The sequence below is a fragment of the Protobothrops mucrosquamatus genome, unplaced genomic scaffold (genome assembly GCF_001527695.2).
Source record: "Protobothrops mucrosquamatus isolate PMUCROS unplaced genomic scaffold, P.Mucros_1.0 scaffold151, whole genome shotgun sequence".
Classification (NCBI taxonomy): Eukaryota; Metazoa; Chordata; class Lepidosauria; order Squamata; family Viperidae; genus Protobothrops; species Protobothrops mucrosquamatus.
The window spans coordinates 313,678-331,659 of NW_015386516.1; the positions used below are offsets into that span (position 1 = coordinate 313,678).

At 37.1% G+C, this 17,982-nt stretch overlaps 1 protein-coding gene across 1 annotated transcript in view; it reads left to right on the top strand.

The window, feature by feature from the left end:
• HMCN1 (hemicentin 1) overlaps positions 1-14,942 on the top strand; it is a 231,135-nt gene extending 216,193 nt beyond the window's left edge. Inside the window, exons 97-107 of the mRNA XM_015813311.1 lie at positions 1,415-1,652; positions 2,846-2,908; positions 3,499-3,618; positions 4,050-4,184; positions 6,177-6,290; positions 7,045-7,170; positions 7,834-7,962; positions 9,418-9,768; positions 12,129-12,248; positions 13,232-13,355; positions 14,227-14,942. Of these exons, the coding sequence (XP_015668797.1) occupies positions 1,415-1,652; positions 2,846-2,908; positions 3,499-3,618; positions 4,050-4,184; positions 6,177-6,290; positions 7,045-7,170; positions 7,834-7,962; positions 9,418-9,768; positions 12,129-12,248; positions 13,232-13,355; positions 14,227-14,596 (1,890 nt within the window). The 3' untranslated portion in view covers positions 14,597-14,942. The remainder of the gene's footprint in view (positions 1-1,414; positions 1,653-2,845; positions 2,909-3,498; positions 3,619-4,049; positions 4,185-6,176; positions 6,291-7,044; positions 7,171-7,833; positions 7,963-9,417; positions 9,769-12,128; positions 12,249-13,231; positions 13,356-14,226) is intronic.
• The last annotated feature ends 3,040 nt before the right edge of the window (positions 14,943-17,982 follow it).

The window sequence follows — 17,982 nt, forward strand, 5'->3', positions numbered from 1 at the left end:
CCACTGGTTTCCATGATGACGCCTTCTGTCTATGTAATATTGCACAATTGTGGCTTGAGGATTCAGAATTGTTTTTAACTTTAAATATTAAAATCCAAACACTGAGTGTTGAAGCTTATCTAGTTCTGTAGTTCACAATATACTACACATAACTTACTTAAAAAGGAATTGTAATGAAAAATATTGATGTATGCATTCTAAAAATCACGAACACAGCCTGAAGTACACTTCTGTAATTTGCACAGAGAAATAAGTACATGACAGTGTAGTGTTAAATTCTCAAAAAACAGAAACGAAATCTAGTACAATATTTCTCTCTAGGCAGTGTGCCTATTTCTACAGAAATAGAAAACTCCTGAATCAAATGTTCATTTACTTCACTTACTTGGGCTCTTTCCAGCCGTGGGAAGATCCCACATTAATCAAAAGTTGTTGGGCAGATTATAAAAGCCCTATTTTATTGCCATTCTCTTTCCTCAGGCTTCTTCCAAGTCCTGCTCTTAATTTTTTTAAACTACCAATATTTCTTTATTTCCAGCAGAGGGAGGTGCTGAGATATCTGACTCCTCATGTAACCAAGAACATTTCTGTCTTCTGAGGATGTGGTTTAATACTGTAGGGATAGCACAAGGATACTGTCCCAACAGGAACCAACCACTGGGAATAAATAAATCACTGGTGACATATTACGTTGCTAGGACACTGGCTACTGTGAAAGGATAAATAAATCTTTGAGAACTGTTTTGGGGTTTGGGTGTAAAAGCACCAGATAGTGTTCTTTCTTCTTTTTAAAGAAAATACACAAGTTCCTTATTGTAAGTCATCTTCTGTGTATTGATCTCCCTCAAGGTAGTGCTGAATTTCTTTCCAGTGTAGATTAGCATATTTTGTCAGGACAATTAGTAGCAAGGAATCTGGATATTTTCAAATGTGTAGACAAATTTGGTGGCTACCTGGACTAGTCCCTGCAGTTTTCTTGGCAAGTTTTTTTTCCCAGAAGTGTTTTTGCCCTTTCCTGCTTACCTCAGAATGAGAGAGAGTGGCTGGCCCAAGGTCACCCAGCTGGCTTTGTGCCCAAGGAAGGGCTAAAACCCACAGCCTCCATTTTTTAGTCTGGTGCAATAAAGTGCATTTCTAGTTTATTCCAAAAGTCAGAGATAAACATGGAAGTTTGGCTTTTGCCATTAATTCCTGTACTAAACATAAAATACTGATGTCATCCCCCTGGAAAACAAATAATTGGGATTAGTACTAATATGATCAAATTGTTTAAACCACAAATCTACATAAGTATCATTTGAACTTTTAAACAGCAACCCTTCCTTAATTGTAGATTATTGTGAATTTTTGCATGCTGAACAAAGAGAGTTCTGTTAGCAGTTTCTTCAATTTGAAGTTGTGATATTCATTTTAGGATTATACAGAAGATTACATTCAAACAGGCCCTGGTCAGCTTTATGCTTACTCCACTCGGCTCTTCAGCATAGATGGCATCGGTATACCATACACTTGGAACCATACAATTACCTACAATCAAAATCGTGGGAAAATGCCTTTCCTGGTTGAAACACTTCAAGCCTCTTCTATTAAAACAGAATATAGCCCACATGAAGAAGCTCTGACTTTTAAAATTGATGCTTCCATTACAAAAGGTATGGACTTTGAGGACACAATACACAATTTATACCAAAAATATGTGCTTTATCCTTTTCCTTCTTTACAATTTAGATAAGATCTTACGTGAAAAACTGTCTGTAAAAAAAAGCCAATAAAATGAGGCAATCCATATGCTAAAACTTAATATAATTACATTTAACTAAATAAAACCAATTCAAGTAAAAGACTTTATAATGGTTGCACACAGACTTAGAAATCTTTGGCAGTAATCATGCACTTATAAAAGATTTACTATCTTACCTTTTGCTTATTTTGTAAATAAAGTTTTTTCAAGATACAACCATCCTTTGAGAAGTTATGACCTAATCCATTCTGGCAATTTTGGGTACATTTGAGCAATGGATACCAAACGTGAATTAGTCATTGGCCAGCATAAATTTCCTTAATTCGCGCTGGCCTTTTGCATCTTCCTAAAAGATTGAAAGTTACCTTTTTTTCAATACTAATGAAGACAGAATGTCTCCTGTAAACATGACATTTGCCCTGGTAGCTTCAGTTGTTTGGGGGTGATGTTCTTTTCTTACAGTCATCTTCAATACAAATGTTATTTTGGACTTAATTTTTAAAATGTGGTTCATAGAGACACACCGTGTACTTTTTGGGTAAATATTTTAGTTCTGAATAGAAACATTTTCAACTAAGATACACAGCAAGTCTATTAAGGATTGCCATAATAGAAAAAAAATTAAAATTCCACTAGCCCAACTGTCTTCTCAATGGAGAATTTGCAGAATAACAGAATTAGAAGGGACTGTGGAGGTTTTCTAGTCCAACCTCCTGCTCAAGCAGGGACCCTATATACAATTTCAGATAAATGGTTGTCCAATCTCTTCTTAAAAACATCTAGTGATGGAGCACCCATATCTTCCAAAAACAAGCAATTCCACTGATTAATTATTCTAACTGTTTGCAATATATGGTAACCTTGACAGATAGCAGTTAAACAGTCTAATGAAAGATCTTAACCTGTCATTTTTCAGTGCAATTGCTCCATCATCAAGTAATGTTTTATCATTATGATTGCTGTAGTTAAAATCTACTTCCATGTCATTTCATACATCAGTTCTATTTTTTACCTTCCATCTTGAGGTAACTGTCTTCTGAAAGATATTTGATGATAACAGTAGCAACTTGTGTAAATCTGATTAACCATTCACTTTTCCCACAGGAGACCACAGCAACCAATGCCCTCATGGGTTTAGTTTGGATTCTTCTGGTCCCTACTGTTCAGGTGAGAAGATCCCAGCAACCTGACCATTGCAGAAATTGCTGCACACCAAATAATTTTCCTTCCTCTTTCATGGACTGCTTTTCTCCCCTTTCACTAATCAAAACAAAAAGATACTAAAGTACTGTTGGTGTAAATGTCCTTACAGATGTTTATTCAAAAAAAGGTTATTCTCAGTGATGGAAAAATCCAAACATTGTCCAAGGAAATGTACTGGCATTTATAACTGAAATGCTGAAACTAGCTTTTACAACACATCTGAATGTTGAGCTCCCAGCGTTAGCATATAACATGTTCTTTTAAATCAAACTGAATTTAAGTTTCTTTATCCTTATTGACTTGCTTTCTACTTGGTAGTATCTTTAGTGAGTTCAAACAGCATCTTCAATATGGGTAGAATTTCAGAATGATGGTGCTTTCTTTTCTTTACTTTTGTAACATTGCTAGCATTGTGGAAATTTCTTGCTTGTGAGGAATAGAATCTGGGGAAGTGAAAGGTGAACCTCTAGCAGATTCTATGCAGCTGCTGGACTATAGATTGTACATTTACATACTTAGTTATCTGTTAATTATTATGTGTTTTTTATCATTAGATGAAGATGAGTGTATAACTCAAAAACCATGTCCCCATATATGCCACAATGTCGTAGGAACCTATTACTGCTCCTGTCCCAAAGGCCTTACCATATCAGCAGATGGAAGAGCATGTCAAGGTAAGCATCACTTTCTGAAATCTCTTGGAGGGCAATCAGTGTCCACGAAATCTAGGTGAGACCAAGGAATAGCTTCTCCAGAGTGAGGAACCACCATAACTTCTCCAGTCCAGTTCTACTACCTCATGAGCAATTTTTTGTTGCTCTTAATTAGGGAATTAGGGACTCAGAAACAATGATGGAGAGTAAAGGAGCCATAGATTGAAAAGAATAAAATGGTTTTCTCTAGGACCAGAGGGTAGCACAATAACTGATAAGCTTCAACAAATTTCTTGGATTAAGCCCTTTTATGCTTCTTCTGTACACTATCTTTTCCTGAGAAAATGGATGCTGCTTCTCTCATGATGATATATTGAGATATGTTTATGCTTCAATAGAACCTGTATTGCCATTTAAACTATATTATACTTCTGTATTGTGATTTAATGCAGATATTGATGAGTGTGCCTTAGCGAGGCATTCATGCTTGGTGGGTCAAGACTGTGAGAACATTATTGGCTCATATCGCTGTGTGATTCAGTGTGGGATTGGTTTTAGAAGAACACCAGATGGATTGAGTTGCCAAGGTATGGAAATGACTATATGCATTAAACATTGTCATTAAAGAGCCTAATGCGTCATTAAATAATACTTTCATGGGGATAAGGTGTTCCCTAGAATAGTAAGGAACAGACTGAAATAAAATGGACTGAGATTTTGCTTTCTCACAATGTGGTTTTCTGAAAAGTTTTTTTTTTTAATAATTTCCAAGTCTTCGATATTATTAATAGTCTCCCTGATTTCAATCTCACATTTTCTACTTGTGCCTTTTAACTGCATTGAGCTGAAAATTCAACAATCATTACATAGCACCATTCTCATGAGACATTTCCAGTCTTCAATTTCAAAGCATTTGGTGTCTGTGCTGCCATTCAGGAGTAACTTAGGCAAAGTTTTAGACTCATGATTCTGTCCCTGAGGCATAAACATGACTCAATAATTGATTTTTATACTACTTCTTTATAACATTCTCAGCCCACAGCTAAGGCAATTTAAGGTTGTCTTTAGCTCTTTCTATTTTAGAAAATCAGAGATGATTTTGGCCTGGGCTAGAGAACAGACTGGACATCCAATGTCCTCTAAGGCCTAACTATAATTTTCTGAAGTGGACTCCTTCCAACCCCAGATTTAATGCTTGATTGCACTAATCCTGTGCTATAATGAATATTAATGTAGGAGAAGAAAAGACAGAGCCTGGGAGTGGAGTCAAGAGAGGAATCAGTCTGGAGTCATTATGTTCCCATAAGTGATCCAAATCCAATCCCCCTTGAATTCTATTGATTGTTATCTAGCACCAATTTAGTGCTGATTATCAGTTGACTAGATTCTTGTCTATTTTGCCTTAAGCAATAAATCTTATTAACTGCAACTTAATATATGGTCCTGATTTTTTGTACTTCTCAATTAACCTGGGAAGGAAAACCAGTTCTGCCAGCCTCAAATTGGTTTGCTTTGGTTACCAAAGAACATTGGTTGTTTTCCTTCTACTAATATACAAAGTATTGTACAACAGGTATGGCCGAAGTATTGGTAATTTTGAAGGTGTTTTCCACCATTCAAATTTGTCTTTAATAATTTTCTCACTCTTTCTGTGCATTCTTTACTAATAACATTTTAACTTGTCCATGCTTGATGTCATAGACTAGGGGTGTCAAACTTGCAACGTCACATGACGTGTTGCGATGTATCGCAACTTTTTTTCCATTGCCGGCAATGGGATGGGCGCGGTTTCGCCATGATGCATCCGGCCCACGGGCCGGCAGTTTGACACCCCTGTCATAGACCCTCAAAAGAAGAGTACAATAAGTCAATTAAAATCTAAAATAATGACAATTTCTTTAAAAACATTTTTTCATTTAAAAAACAAAGTATATATAAGTCTAAAAAGTATATATAAGTCTAAAAAATCTAAAAGATGGGTAGAAGCATTAAATGGATGTAGAAGAGTATAAAGTTAGTATGTGATAGACTAAATCAAATTACAGAACACTCTTCTGTGATGAACTAGAGGCTTATTTAGTCTAGTTTATGGCATAGGTCATCATCTGATGGATTTTAAGGGCTGCTGCATAAAACCTGGCAACATTAATCTTCTAGCATAATTGGCACCTGAAAGCAACAGGGAGGTGTAGAATTGTCTTGTGAGGTCTGGATATTTGTGCAATAATGATAAGATGGAGATTACATGTATTTGTCTGTAATATAGGCACTGGAGAAGCACATGCTCTGTTGTTTCTGTGTGACGAGAGATACAGGGGCATTGACTCTCTGGATAAGGAATTTTCTTGCAGTATAGACAGAGGAGCAAAAAAATGGCAAACTCAGGCAACCACAAAGAACTGCACAGACATGCACTCTCTTATGATGTAATGCAGTTATAAAGCTAGAAGCAGAATAGAAATCATCATTTCTTCCTTCTGGGTTTTGCTTCTGTTTGGAAGCAAAAGTGCCAGGTAGTTTTCTAGCACTACAAAGTTTGATGGAAAGAACTAGGTTAAAATGTCTTTATTATTCAACAGATGTAAATGAATGCCAAGAGTCTCACCCTTGTCATCAACATTGCTTCAACTCCATTGGAAGCTTCCACTGTGGATGTGATCCAGGATATCAGCTGAAAGGCAGAAAATGCATGGGTACAAATTTGACACAATCCAAAGTGGGACTGGAATGGCTTTTCACTTGTGGTTGAATACTTTACCCAGCACAACCGAAATTTAACAGTCCCTGAATATACTTGTATACTGTGGGTTCTGAGCATTCAGACAATGTATTCCATGCTTTTTGAAGTGTAATTTTTCACTTTGTTGATGTAATTATTATTTATTATTCCTGGGCTTGCAATCTGCATGGTTTAAATAAAATAAGTACTTGGAGAAATTCATGAGGTTAAGGGGGTACATATACCTAATTCCTTTTCTCTTCAAGATCGATTTACCTACAAAAGAGTAGATGTGATTCAGTGATGAATGGGTCCTTTTAGACATAAAAGCCCTGAGAGATGTCCTGATAGCAGCCTTGATAGCAGCCTTTCCAGTTATTCTGCTCCATTCAGATATTTAGATTGTCAGCTGTGGTGATTCCCTTTCTCCATGCTCTAGGTGGGGAAACGTCCCCACTCTCCTAACTTGGCTCAATCTGAAAGCATTGTCCCCTACTTGCAGAATAGATGCTATATCCCTCCTGTTTTGGAGGAGACGGTGGGGTGGCAAGGAAGCCACCTAAAGATTTTTGTGAACAAACATTTCAAATGTTTACAAGGTGATTTTTGGAGGCAGAAAATACATGAAAGAAAATTAAAAGAAAGATTGCCCTTTGAACAAATGAGGCAATGGTGAAATTTAACTATTTAATTTCATCTTGCTTTTATATATATATATATATAAAAAGATGTGAATGAATGCAGACAAAATGTATGCAGACCTGACCAGTTATGCAAGAATACACGAGGTGGCTATAAATGCATTGATCTGTGTCCAAGTGGAATGACCAAAGCAGAAAATGGAACATGTATAGGTGTGTACATTTATTTATCATATTATTTTCAGAGTATAACAGAGAACAAGCAGCTTCAGTTATCTCCCTCTTTTTCTATCATATTTGTGAATAATAGTCATGAATCATTGATATAATTACCAAATATAATCATCAATACGACATGAACCTATGATGGTCACAAAAAAATCTAGACTCTCTAGCAACTTTTTCAACTAACACATTTTATTAAAAGACTTCATGAGCCTTCATGAGCCGCAGCTAATCGGAAAAAGTTCTATCAGATTTCTGACTCTTTGATAACATGGACTAACACGACTTTCTTCCATGTTATTTCTCATTTCCTGCTGGTGAAAAATATTCTGACATTACTTTTTAAGAATTATAAGCAATGAAAATGAGCAGATTCAAGGTAATTCACACGTTCCTTAGAAGGCATCTGGCACTAATTTGACTAAGTAGAAAGTCTCTTTCCATGAGATGGGCAGCCATATAAATTTGATTAATAAATAAATATTTATAACTAACACATAAATATTTCAGAATTGAAGTTTGATAAAAAAAAGCATTCAAGAAAGCTTTGCAAACTTATAGATATATATTCTTATCAAGAAGAAGAAATACCTGATATTAAATTTCCTAATGCAAGTACACTTATCTCCAATATTTTGTGTTCCTCGTCAGATATCGATGAATGCAGAGACGGTACTCACCAATGCCGGTACAACCAGATATGTGAAAACTCAAAAGGAAGTTATCGGTGTGTGTGCCCAAGAGGCTATCGATACCAGGGGGTTGGAAGACCCTGCATGGGTAAGTCAGAATCTGGAACTGAATAAACTTTAGAGCCATCTATAGATAAGAATTTGAATGGAAAATCGTGATTTGGAGCATGTGAACTTGAGAAAAATATGGTGGCCTTTAATAAGTTCATAGGATGTGTGTTGTCCTCTTGTGCTCCAAATTACATTATGCTCTTTGAATCCAGATTATTTTCACAGCCCTAATAAATATGAATATTACGCTTTTGCATATCACCTGCTATTGGTAGCTGCCAATGAAGCTCAAAGTGCTGTTCTTCTTGAAATTAGTAGTTTCCAAAGGAAACTAATTGGGCTTTTAATACCTTTACTGTGGGGGAAAAAAGCCCATCAGCTTCTAATTTCATGAACAAATGCAGAAACATCCCAGGAAATATAACTATTCACATAAGCTAAACATTTATTGGGGTACATTTTTCCCTCAAATGGGCATAGTGGAGCAGGGATGGAACTCTGTGCCCTATAAAACAGGGGTCCCCAACTTGTGGACCATGGCCCACTAGCAGGCTGCGGCTTATTGGCCACCGAGCTGGTCGATGCATGCATGTGAGCGTGTGCGTGCCTAGCCCCACTCATGCAAGCCTCTCGGGCATTTACGATCCCACTCGCGTGAGCAACCGATGTTCATGTGCACACATGTGCACACACATAAAACCATCCCTTCTTTCCCCACTTCTGCTCTGGGCTGTCAACCTTGAAAGGTTGGGGAACTCTTGTTATAAATGGTCCCTACCTCTAGCAGGCACTCCCATTTCCTATTTATATGGGAAAAAGCTGACATACAACTTTAATACTCTCTTTAAAGTTCATGTGCTTCAAGCACTTCAAGTGGCCTTTTATTTTTGCAATCATAGTAAGAAAATAAACAAAATAAAATCTGGACGTTTAAGCATGAGACATCTTTAACACAAAAGTGACATGCTTCCTTTAAAGTTCTCTCCAGATTCAAGTGCAGTACACTCATAGTATATGTTTCAATTCGTTGTCATTCAAAAGTTTCTATATTTTAGAATGTAAATTGGTACAAATTTCCTTCAATGTACCATTATGACCAGGTCAATTTACACAGGATCATACTCCCTGTCTTGTATTAGAGAACACCTGAATATCATTGCAGGAGCTTTGTGACAATTTAAATGTTAAGAAAATACTGAAAAATTCCAGAGCAAGGAAAAGCAAGGCCTCTGTTTTGTTCACTGTATTTAGAGATCACTTAATTTGCCATAAAAGTGTGCATGTTTAGCTAGGGTGATCTCAGGGTTTTCGTCACTTGTTGCACAAGAAGATTAATGCATGTACTGCCTATGTTTTGTGGTTTTAGAATCACATTTGTAATTTTAGCGTGTTCCGCAGACTGATGAGTTTTTATGTCTTTTTTGTTTATGTGTGTTTTTCTCCTTCCCCTTGTTACACGGTGTGTTGCTTTGGAATCATGTCCCATGAGCAGACATTAATGAATGTGAACAAGTGCCTAAACCTTGTGCGTATCAGTGCGCCAACATCCCCGGCAGCTTCAAGTGTATCTGTCCTCCTGGACAACATTTATTAGGCGATGGCAAATCTTGCGCTGGATTGGAGAGGTTCCCAAATTATGGCACCTATTACAATAGCTATAATTATGCTCAGTTCTCCCCCATGAGAGACAACTATCGACCACAACAATATATCAGGCACTCCTCCAATCTCTACAGCTCCTACTCAGAGTATAGGAACAGCAGAATTCCCATCTCCAGGACTAGAAGAAATGTTAGAGAGCCTTGCCCTGAAGGCTATGAGGCAAGAAATAACAAATGTATAGGTAAATGTCACACCTGTATATGTGTGTATATGTATGTATGTATATGTCTGTACATATGATGCATATTCTTTCTTTTTCTTTTTTCTTTTTTTTGCTACTCATTCCACTTAGGATCTGCCAACAAAGGCAGGTTGTTTGTCATTGTTAGAGGTCACCTTTAAAGCCCTGAAGGCCTGTCTACGTGAATGAATGTATTTCTTCATTTATTCCTGCCCGATTAGAAAGATACTTTCAAAGGTTCTTCTTTGGGCATGGTGACCAAAAATGAGTACAATAAGATAGCAAGATATATTCAGGATCTTCGTTGCTTAGAATTAGACCAAAACCAAGAGATTCTTTTTTTCAAAATACTATTACTATTATTTTAAAATATATATACATTGGACTTAAGAAAGTACAAATAGTCACTTGACTACAGCTGGTTCTGGAAACTCCATAGCTAAGCAATGTGGCTGTCAGGTGAAACCTCCTATGATCACAATGACTTATGACATCACTTCTTCTGCTGTGGTCATTAAAGAAGTCAAGCATGGCCATTAAATGAGATGCAATTTCATTGGTGGCTTCTCCATTGATTCTACTGGTCAGAAGGCAGCTGTGAAGGGTGAGAATGACAATCACATGACCAGAGGCCATTGAGATGCTTGTAAATGCCTGCCAGTCATGAAGCACCTGAATCTCAGTCATGTCACCACTGCAATGTTTAGGGTGAGGACTGCTTGCAAAGTTACTTTTCTAGTGTGGTCATAACTTTGAACAGCTGCTAAACAGGACAGGTGTAAAGTGAAATCTGCACGGTTTAGCTCTGTTAGTTTTATATCTATAACTGATTCTGAAGACTGTTTCCTATTGTGAGAATGCAAAAAGAAAGATGAAATGAGAGGAGGAGTGGCTTAAAAAAAGCAAAAGCACTGAGAGATTCAAACATTGGATTTGTTCATATTTCAATGCAGCCATTTAGAACAATGATTTTAATGTGTGGTACAATTGCCAAAGACGCATGTTAAAATTAGGCTGATAGGCCCTTTCTTCCACCTCATTAAGAGCTTTTAAAACATGTCCAATTAACATTTTATGCTCAAATTAAAGGATATTTTAAGATATTTCTGGCAATTGCATCTTTCCCCCCTTCTTCAAAGGAAGATGAAGGGATCCATTTCCGATCAACATGACAGAACTTTTTGGTTTCAGATCTAGTCTGAATTGGAACCCAGTGCTTAAAAGAATTGAACTTCGCTCTCTTGTGTTTGACCTCCTAAACTCCACCTCCACCTGATCCAGCTTCCCCCTCTTAGAAGAACATTGTTTATTTAGTGGATGTGTCTACATGTGTTAATTGGAAAATATATAACTTCCCAAACAAGCAGCAGATGTGACACAAAGTGCATTGTCTTATTGGTACTTTTTCCATGTGTGTAGAAGCACATTTGCCCAACATTTAAAATGTTTAGGTGCCAGAGCATCCATATCCTAGACCAGTGGATCTCAACCTGTGGTCTGCGGACCCCTGAGGGGTACGCGATGCTGTCACAGGGGGTCCACAAAGTCTTGAAGAAATGTTATGATTTAAATCCTGAGTTAAGTCTTGGGGGTCTATGGCCATGGTTCATGGCCACAAAAGGCATTTAAAGGAGGTCTGTGGTGAAGAAAAGGTTGAGAACTACTGTCCTAGAAGAAAGATTAAATAAAAGCAAGCTAAATTGCCCAGATGCTTCAGGTTATAGTTTTCTATTTTAGAGTAGTGTTGTTTCTTCTCAAAAGTTCCTAAATCTATGATGAATAATGTTGTCTGATTTTCTGAGTGAAAGATGCAGAGCTTGTTGGGATTATGAGGGAGGCTTTTGTACTCAATGAGGGCTTTCCCCTAGGGAGTTATATTTTACACTCCTGGCTCATATAAGACAGTAGTAACTTTGGCAGTGAAGATGCTGTCCTTCTCTGCCAGCATTCAGAACGGTGTTGACTGAATCTCAGGCTTTGAGTCTTCTCACTTCTTCAGACATACTATGGAGCTGACAGACATTTTTACAACTACGGTAGCAGTTATCAACTTTACATTCTCTTTGCTTTCTGTTTTGAAGGATTGGACAAGAGGCTCCTTGTCTAATAGTTGAAAGGATTTCAAAAATAGCTTTACATGTCAACCTCAAAAGCTTTGATTGTGACAGGATTCCTCAGATTTGCTAAACTGCATTTTCTAAGGAAAAAAAACAGTCTAAATACAGCAATACTCTAGTTGTATATGTCTGTGTCTGTGTGTTGGAATTTAATATTTGGAATCCTGCCTTAAGTGAGCTTTCCTCTCTTAACCTGTCATTTAACATAGAATCTTAATGTTTGTTTGTTTTTAATTTTTGCAGACATTGATGAATGTGAGAACAGAGGTGTGTGTCAGCATGAATGCAGGAATACCTTAGGGAGTTACCGGTGTTTTTGCCCATCGGGTTACCGAATCATGCCCAATGGCAAAACATGTCAAGGTAAGAAAATGTCTTGACAGAGGGGGAAGAATTAAAGTACAAAAATTAAAATCCATCAGTGCAGTTCATCAGTGACTTAGAAATATGTTTCAGTTGGTATTAGGATAGATAGTGAGTATCTTAATGATTAATTGTTTCAGTAATGGCCCCCATTCAAGTTTACCAAGAGTTGTCTTTAAGGCAGGGCAGGGTTCCTACCTGCTCATACTGAAGAGCATCAGTGCTAAGCTAATTATATATTTTGCACAATGCTAAGAATATAAATATAGGGGGTGCGATGGCTCAGTGGTTAAAGAGGCTGAGCTAGATTTGAGATCCAAACATTGCACAACAGGGTGACTTCTGTTACTTGCCCCAGGTCCTACCAACCTAGCAGTTTGGAAGCATGCAAATGCAAATAGATAAATAGGTACCACTTTGGTGGGAAGTTAACAGTGTTCAGTGCACCTCAGCGTATAGGCATGCCGGCCCACATGACCACGGAAATATCTTTGCACAATGCTGCCTCCCTTGGTTAGGCAATAGATGAACATAAGAGTGGGACACATCTGGGCAGGGGGAGCCTTTTCATTTAAGAGGGAATATAAGAATATAAAGGGAAAGGGGAACATTTCCTAATAGGAGCATGAATAGAATGACAGCAATGAATCACAATTCAGGGACAGAGAGTTTTCAGATTTTTTTTTTTAATTTAAAACTCTTTGGGTTCTCCAGTGAGAGCCTGTAACAAAATCATAGCAAGACATGGGGGAAAGGAAATGAATGTCCACCTGGAATTAAAATTTGTAACAATTAGCCTTTTCTCTCTTTTTTTAATCTTATGTTTTAATATATTTTATAAAATATTCATTTATATGCATGACGATGATGGTTCTGTCTGTGTCATTCCCTATTGGTGCTGTTTACCTGTGATGCAAAGTAAAAAAAAATTGAAATCAACAAACAGCCTATCTGAAATTATTATTCCTTTTCAATTATATCAGACATAGATGAATGCCTTGAAAAGAACATCTACTGTGGACCGAACCACATGTGTTTTAACATGAAAGGAAGCTATCAATGTGTAGAAACTCCTTGCCCGCCACACTATGAACGAGATCTTTCTGGGTATGCTTTATCTTTTTCTCTGTATTTTCCCCAGGTAGTCTTTGTGATTTGGTATTTCAGTGGAGCATAACACACACAGAGAGACAAAAGTACATATTATCCTTGTTTAGCATGCGCAGTTGGGACCAACAACTCGATCTTTAAGCAAAGTGGTCAATAGTGATACTGCAACAGTGCTTATGTTCTTACTTCAGCTTTCCTTTGCTTTACAGGCCTAAAAAGGTCTGGATTTATAAGTTACATTTTTTTAAATCACTGTTGTTACTGTGAAGAGTTGGTAAAGAAATAGTGGCTACATGTAACCTTGAAGTGCCACCTGTATTAAATGCTGCTTAATGTTAGTTTAACACTCTACTTAAAAGTCTCTTAGTTGGGTAAGCTGAATGTGATGACTTAAAATATACATTTATTTTAATTTACATATATACATTCCTGTCACATTATTCCATTTCCGGGTAAACATGTAATGCAAAATGGAAATAAGAAATAGTAAACTGAAGTACAGCAATGAAAAGTACAAAATAAGAATGCTTCTTCCAAAATGTTCTCACTTTATCACAAATCAGACTTGCTAGGGGCAATGTACCTCCATTTCTTTTCCACATGTATATCTGAATACATTTTTATTTAAGCCGTGTTTTGAAACAGGCAAAACTGTTTAAAGCTGATACTTACCTGCCAACATTCTTGTTCATTTATTTCTATATAAATAATCAACACAATCACTTAACTATATTGTGGGTCCAGTCAATCCAGTGATGATCTGGATTTTACAACTGTGGATAAGCTTTGAGAAAGTAAGGCAAAGTAAAAAATAATAGTAGAAAATGTTTACCATTCGAGACTGATATACACAACTGTTTCTTTTCAGATCGTGCCTCAAGAAGTGCCCGCCCAATCACTTGGAATGTGCCTTGAGCCCTTATGCTTTGGAATACAAACTTGTATCTCTCCCATTTGGGATTGCTGCCAATCAGGATCTAATCCGATTAGTTGCCTACACTGAGGATGGAGTGATGCACCCAAGGACCAGTTTCCTTATGGTGAACGAGGAGGACACGAGCATCCCCTTTTCACTCAGAGATGAGAACTTGAAGGGGGTGGTGTATACCACAAGGCCTCTGCGAGAGCCAGAGACATATCGGATGAGAGTCAGAGCTCTGTCTTATAGCAGTGATGGAGCCATTGAATATCAGACGACTTTCATAGTCTATATAGCTGTGTCTGCTTATTCTTACTAGGAGAAGCTTTGCCCAAAATAATCAAAGTATGTTAACCACGTGCATACATCCTGCTGGGTGTCGCCACTTCCAGAATGACTGTCTCATCTCTAAACAGTTGTAGATATGCAACTTGGGAGAAAACGGTGCTATGTTTCTTATTTCTGACTGCCAATCTTGTTGCAATAATGCTATCTTGAACAAAAATAGCTATAGTCTATGAATCATTGGAATCTTACCATACACTTTATTTATTACACTGGAGCAATCACCTCCCAAAGATTGTTCTGCCGACCCTTTGGAACTAGTTAGCGATGGTAATTAGGCAATAATTTAGTGCTAAAAGAATAACATGTAAGGATGTTTTTTATTTCTTCCCCAACATGAAAACAAAATGTGGTATAAAAATAAATATGATATAGTTTTTGGGTGGTTTTTTTTACAAAATAACGAAAAATGTTTGCATAATTACAATAGTTTATATTTAACACTTGGTGGAAAGAATAACTTTCCTGGATATGACACAAAGGTAAGATAGTAATTGGTAACAATTGAAATATGGTTTTAAGAAAAGCAGGACAAATTGCAAAAATCCCAGACAGTTGATTGCACATAATGCACAGCAGCAATAACAGAATAACAGAGTCGGAAGGGACCTTGGAGATCTTCTAGTCCAACCTCCTGGTCATGCTATACCATTTCTGACAAGTAGCTATACAGTCTCTTCTTTAAAGCCTCCAGTGATGGGGCACCCATAACTTCTGAAGGCAAGCTATTCCACTGGTTGATTTTTCAAGCTGCCCAGCCTCCTCAGAGCATACAAATAGCAGCCAATTTGTTCTCCAGAAGGGAATACATCTATCACATGACTGAAAAATAAAGCTGAAACAAAGCCCTAATGCAGGATGGAAATTGCCCTTTTGCCCTAAAGTAGTACAGTTTATCGCTACTTTATATGGTGCACAAGCTAGGAATAACAGCTACCTTTTGCACTGGAAACAGGAAATCTGGTGAAGTGTGCAAAGAAGGAAATTCAACTTTCTTCTTCAAGGGATGATTAAAAAACTTAAAATTATATTAAAACTTGCTTACCCCAAACACCAAGTTTGGTTTTAAAAAGTGTTAGATGTCAAAACACTGTATAAGGTGGTAATAAATTCTGGAAGTAATTTTTGCCAAGATGTATTCTATTTTTATGAAAGTATATGTATATATAAGTTTGCTTGTATGTGTTCTCTATACAGTGTAAGGGCTTTTTTTTTCTCCAAAAAAAGAAAAGAAAAACAAGTATTTTACCAAAGAATTTTGTTTACGCAGTGGTACTAACCAAATAAAACTTCACTTTCTCTTTTTTTACCATTATATATATCAATATTGTTATAAATTGTTTATTATTCAATGTTTCTTTAAGTCTGTTTCATTTTCTAAATTAGTGCTACCGTGAGAATTCCAAAAATTGTTACCAAGTTGTGATTTTTTTAATTGTGCATGATATTGCACTAATGATATCATTATAAACTTATTAATTATATTGAATTAAATTTAAACTATAAATTAAGATTTAATACAAATAAAATCCAGTCAAAATTAGGTTTTGGAGTAATGCCACTACTTCTCGGGGGAGCATGTGCCCTGTAATGACACTCACATTCCATGTCCCTTGTATTGGAAGTACTGGTGAGTAAACTATTTACACCTGCATTTTCCTCTAAGTTCTCTGTAAATTCTTAGACTTGGAAGAGATAGAGAGATAGAAAAAGAAAAATATTTTTCTCTGCAGAAATATGGACTGCTGTTAATATATGGGTAGTCATAGCAATATCAGTATACTTAGACTAATATATCACTGTATAATGCTTTACAGCACTCTCTGAGTGGTTTACAGAATCAACATATTGCCCCCAACAATATGGGTCCTCATTTTACTGACCTCGGAAGGAGTCACCTTTGAGCCGGTCAGGATCAATTTCCTGGCTGTGGGCAGAGTTAGCTTGCAATATTACATTCTAACTACTGCACCACCATGGCTCCTTCTCATGTTGCCATCACACACTGAGGCAGAAAAGGAAGCATACTACACAGGATAATAAAATAATTTGACAAGTACTTTAAAGTCTGATCAATAACACTTGATCTGTTAATAAATTACAGTCCTTTAGAATTGACAGTTGTTTTGTATAACATGGACAAATAGAAAGGGAAAGGGTTTTTTTTGTTAATTGCATACAATTGGTTCTGTGAAAAAGGGAAGTGGGGACTCATCCTAACCAATGCTGAAACAATTTTTCTGTGAGTACCAGCAGTCATTTTGTTTACAGTAGCATAGAAACATGTTTAACAATAACAGTGGCAGCAACAAGGAGACAAGCTAAAGTACATAACGACAGCAATACCTTGCAATGAGAATGAAAGATATGTGGGGGATACAGAGAGGTACGTATCTTAACCAGAATCCCATTAGCTGTGGGTGGGTAGCAAACACAAGAATACCTGCCATTTATGCATTGCTATTGCTATTAAAAACAGGATGTCTAAAGGATCAAAATATCTCTGCATGTATCAGGATCATCAATTAATTTACCAAAACTCAGACTCACCCATAGGGAGCAATCCAACCCTCAAGGCTTGTTGCAATTGCCACATTTTAAGTTTTCTGAAAACCAGTAAGGTGGAAATCACTTAAATTTCTAAAGGAATGCAACTCTACAGAAGAAGAACAGCAATGGAAAAAACTCAAATTCCCCCATTGATAGAGGAAGATCACTTTACCAGATATAACTAGATCAATGGTTAGTTGATCTAGTTAGAAACTGCCTGCTTCTACCTGAGCTGCAATATTCTAGGTTATCTGTAACTTTCATATGCTCTTCACAGGCACTCCCATGTAGAAAGTATTGCACTGATTGAAGAGCTTAAGGCATGTATGACTAATGAGAACATCCTGTTCCAGGGGAGATTGTAACTGGTGCACAAGATGGAACTGTGCAAACAACTTCTAATCACAACTGCCACCTGTTCATTGAGCAATAGCTTTGAGTTTAAGACAGGGGTGTCAAACTGCCGGCCCACGGGCCGGTTTCATCATATCGGAGCCACGCCCACCCCATTGCCGGCAACGGCAGAAAAGCTCCGATACGTTGCGCGACATCACGTGACATCGCGAGTTTGACATCTCTGGTTTAAGATGACTCTCAAAATAGTTCTGCCTAAAATAACTAAATTGCAGTTATTTTCCTTTAATTAGATAGCTTCTGAATCCAATCTCTTTCCACGTTAGTGGGACTTAGTCTAAGTTTGTTCCTCTGCATACAGACTCCAATAGCTTCCTGGCGCCAAGTTATCATTTACTGACGTCATTTCTTCAGCCTAAATGTAAAGATGACAATCACTTGCATACTGACAGTATA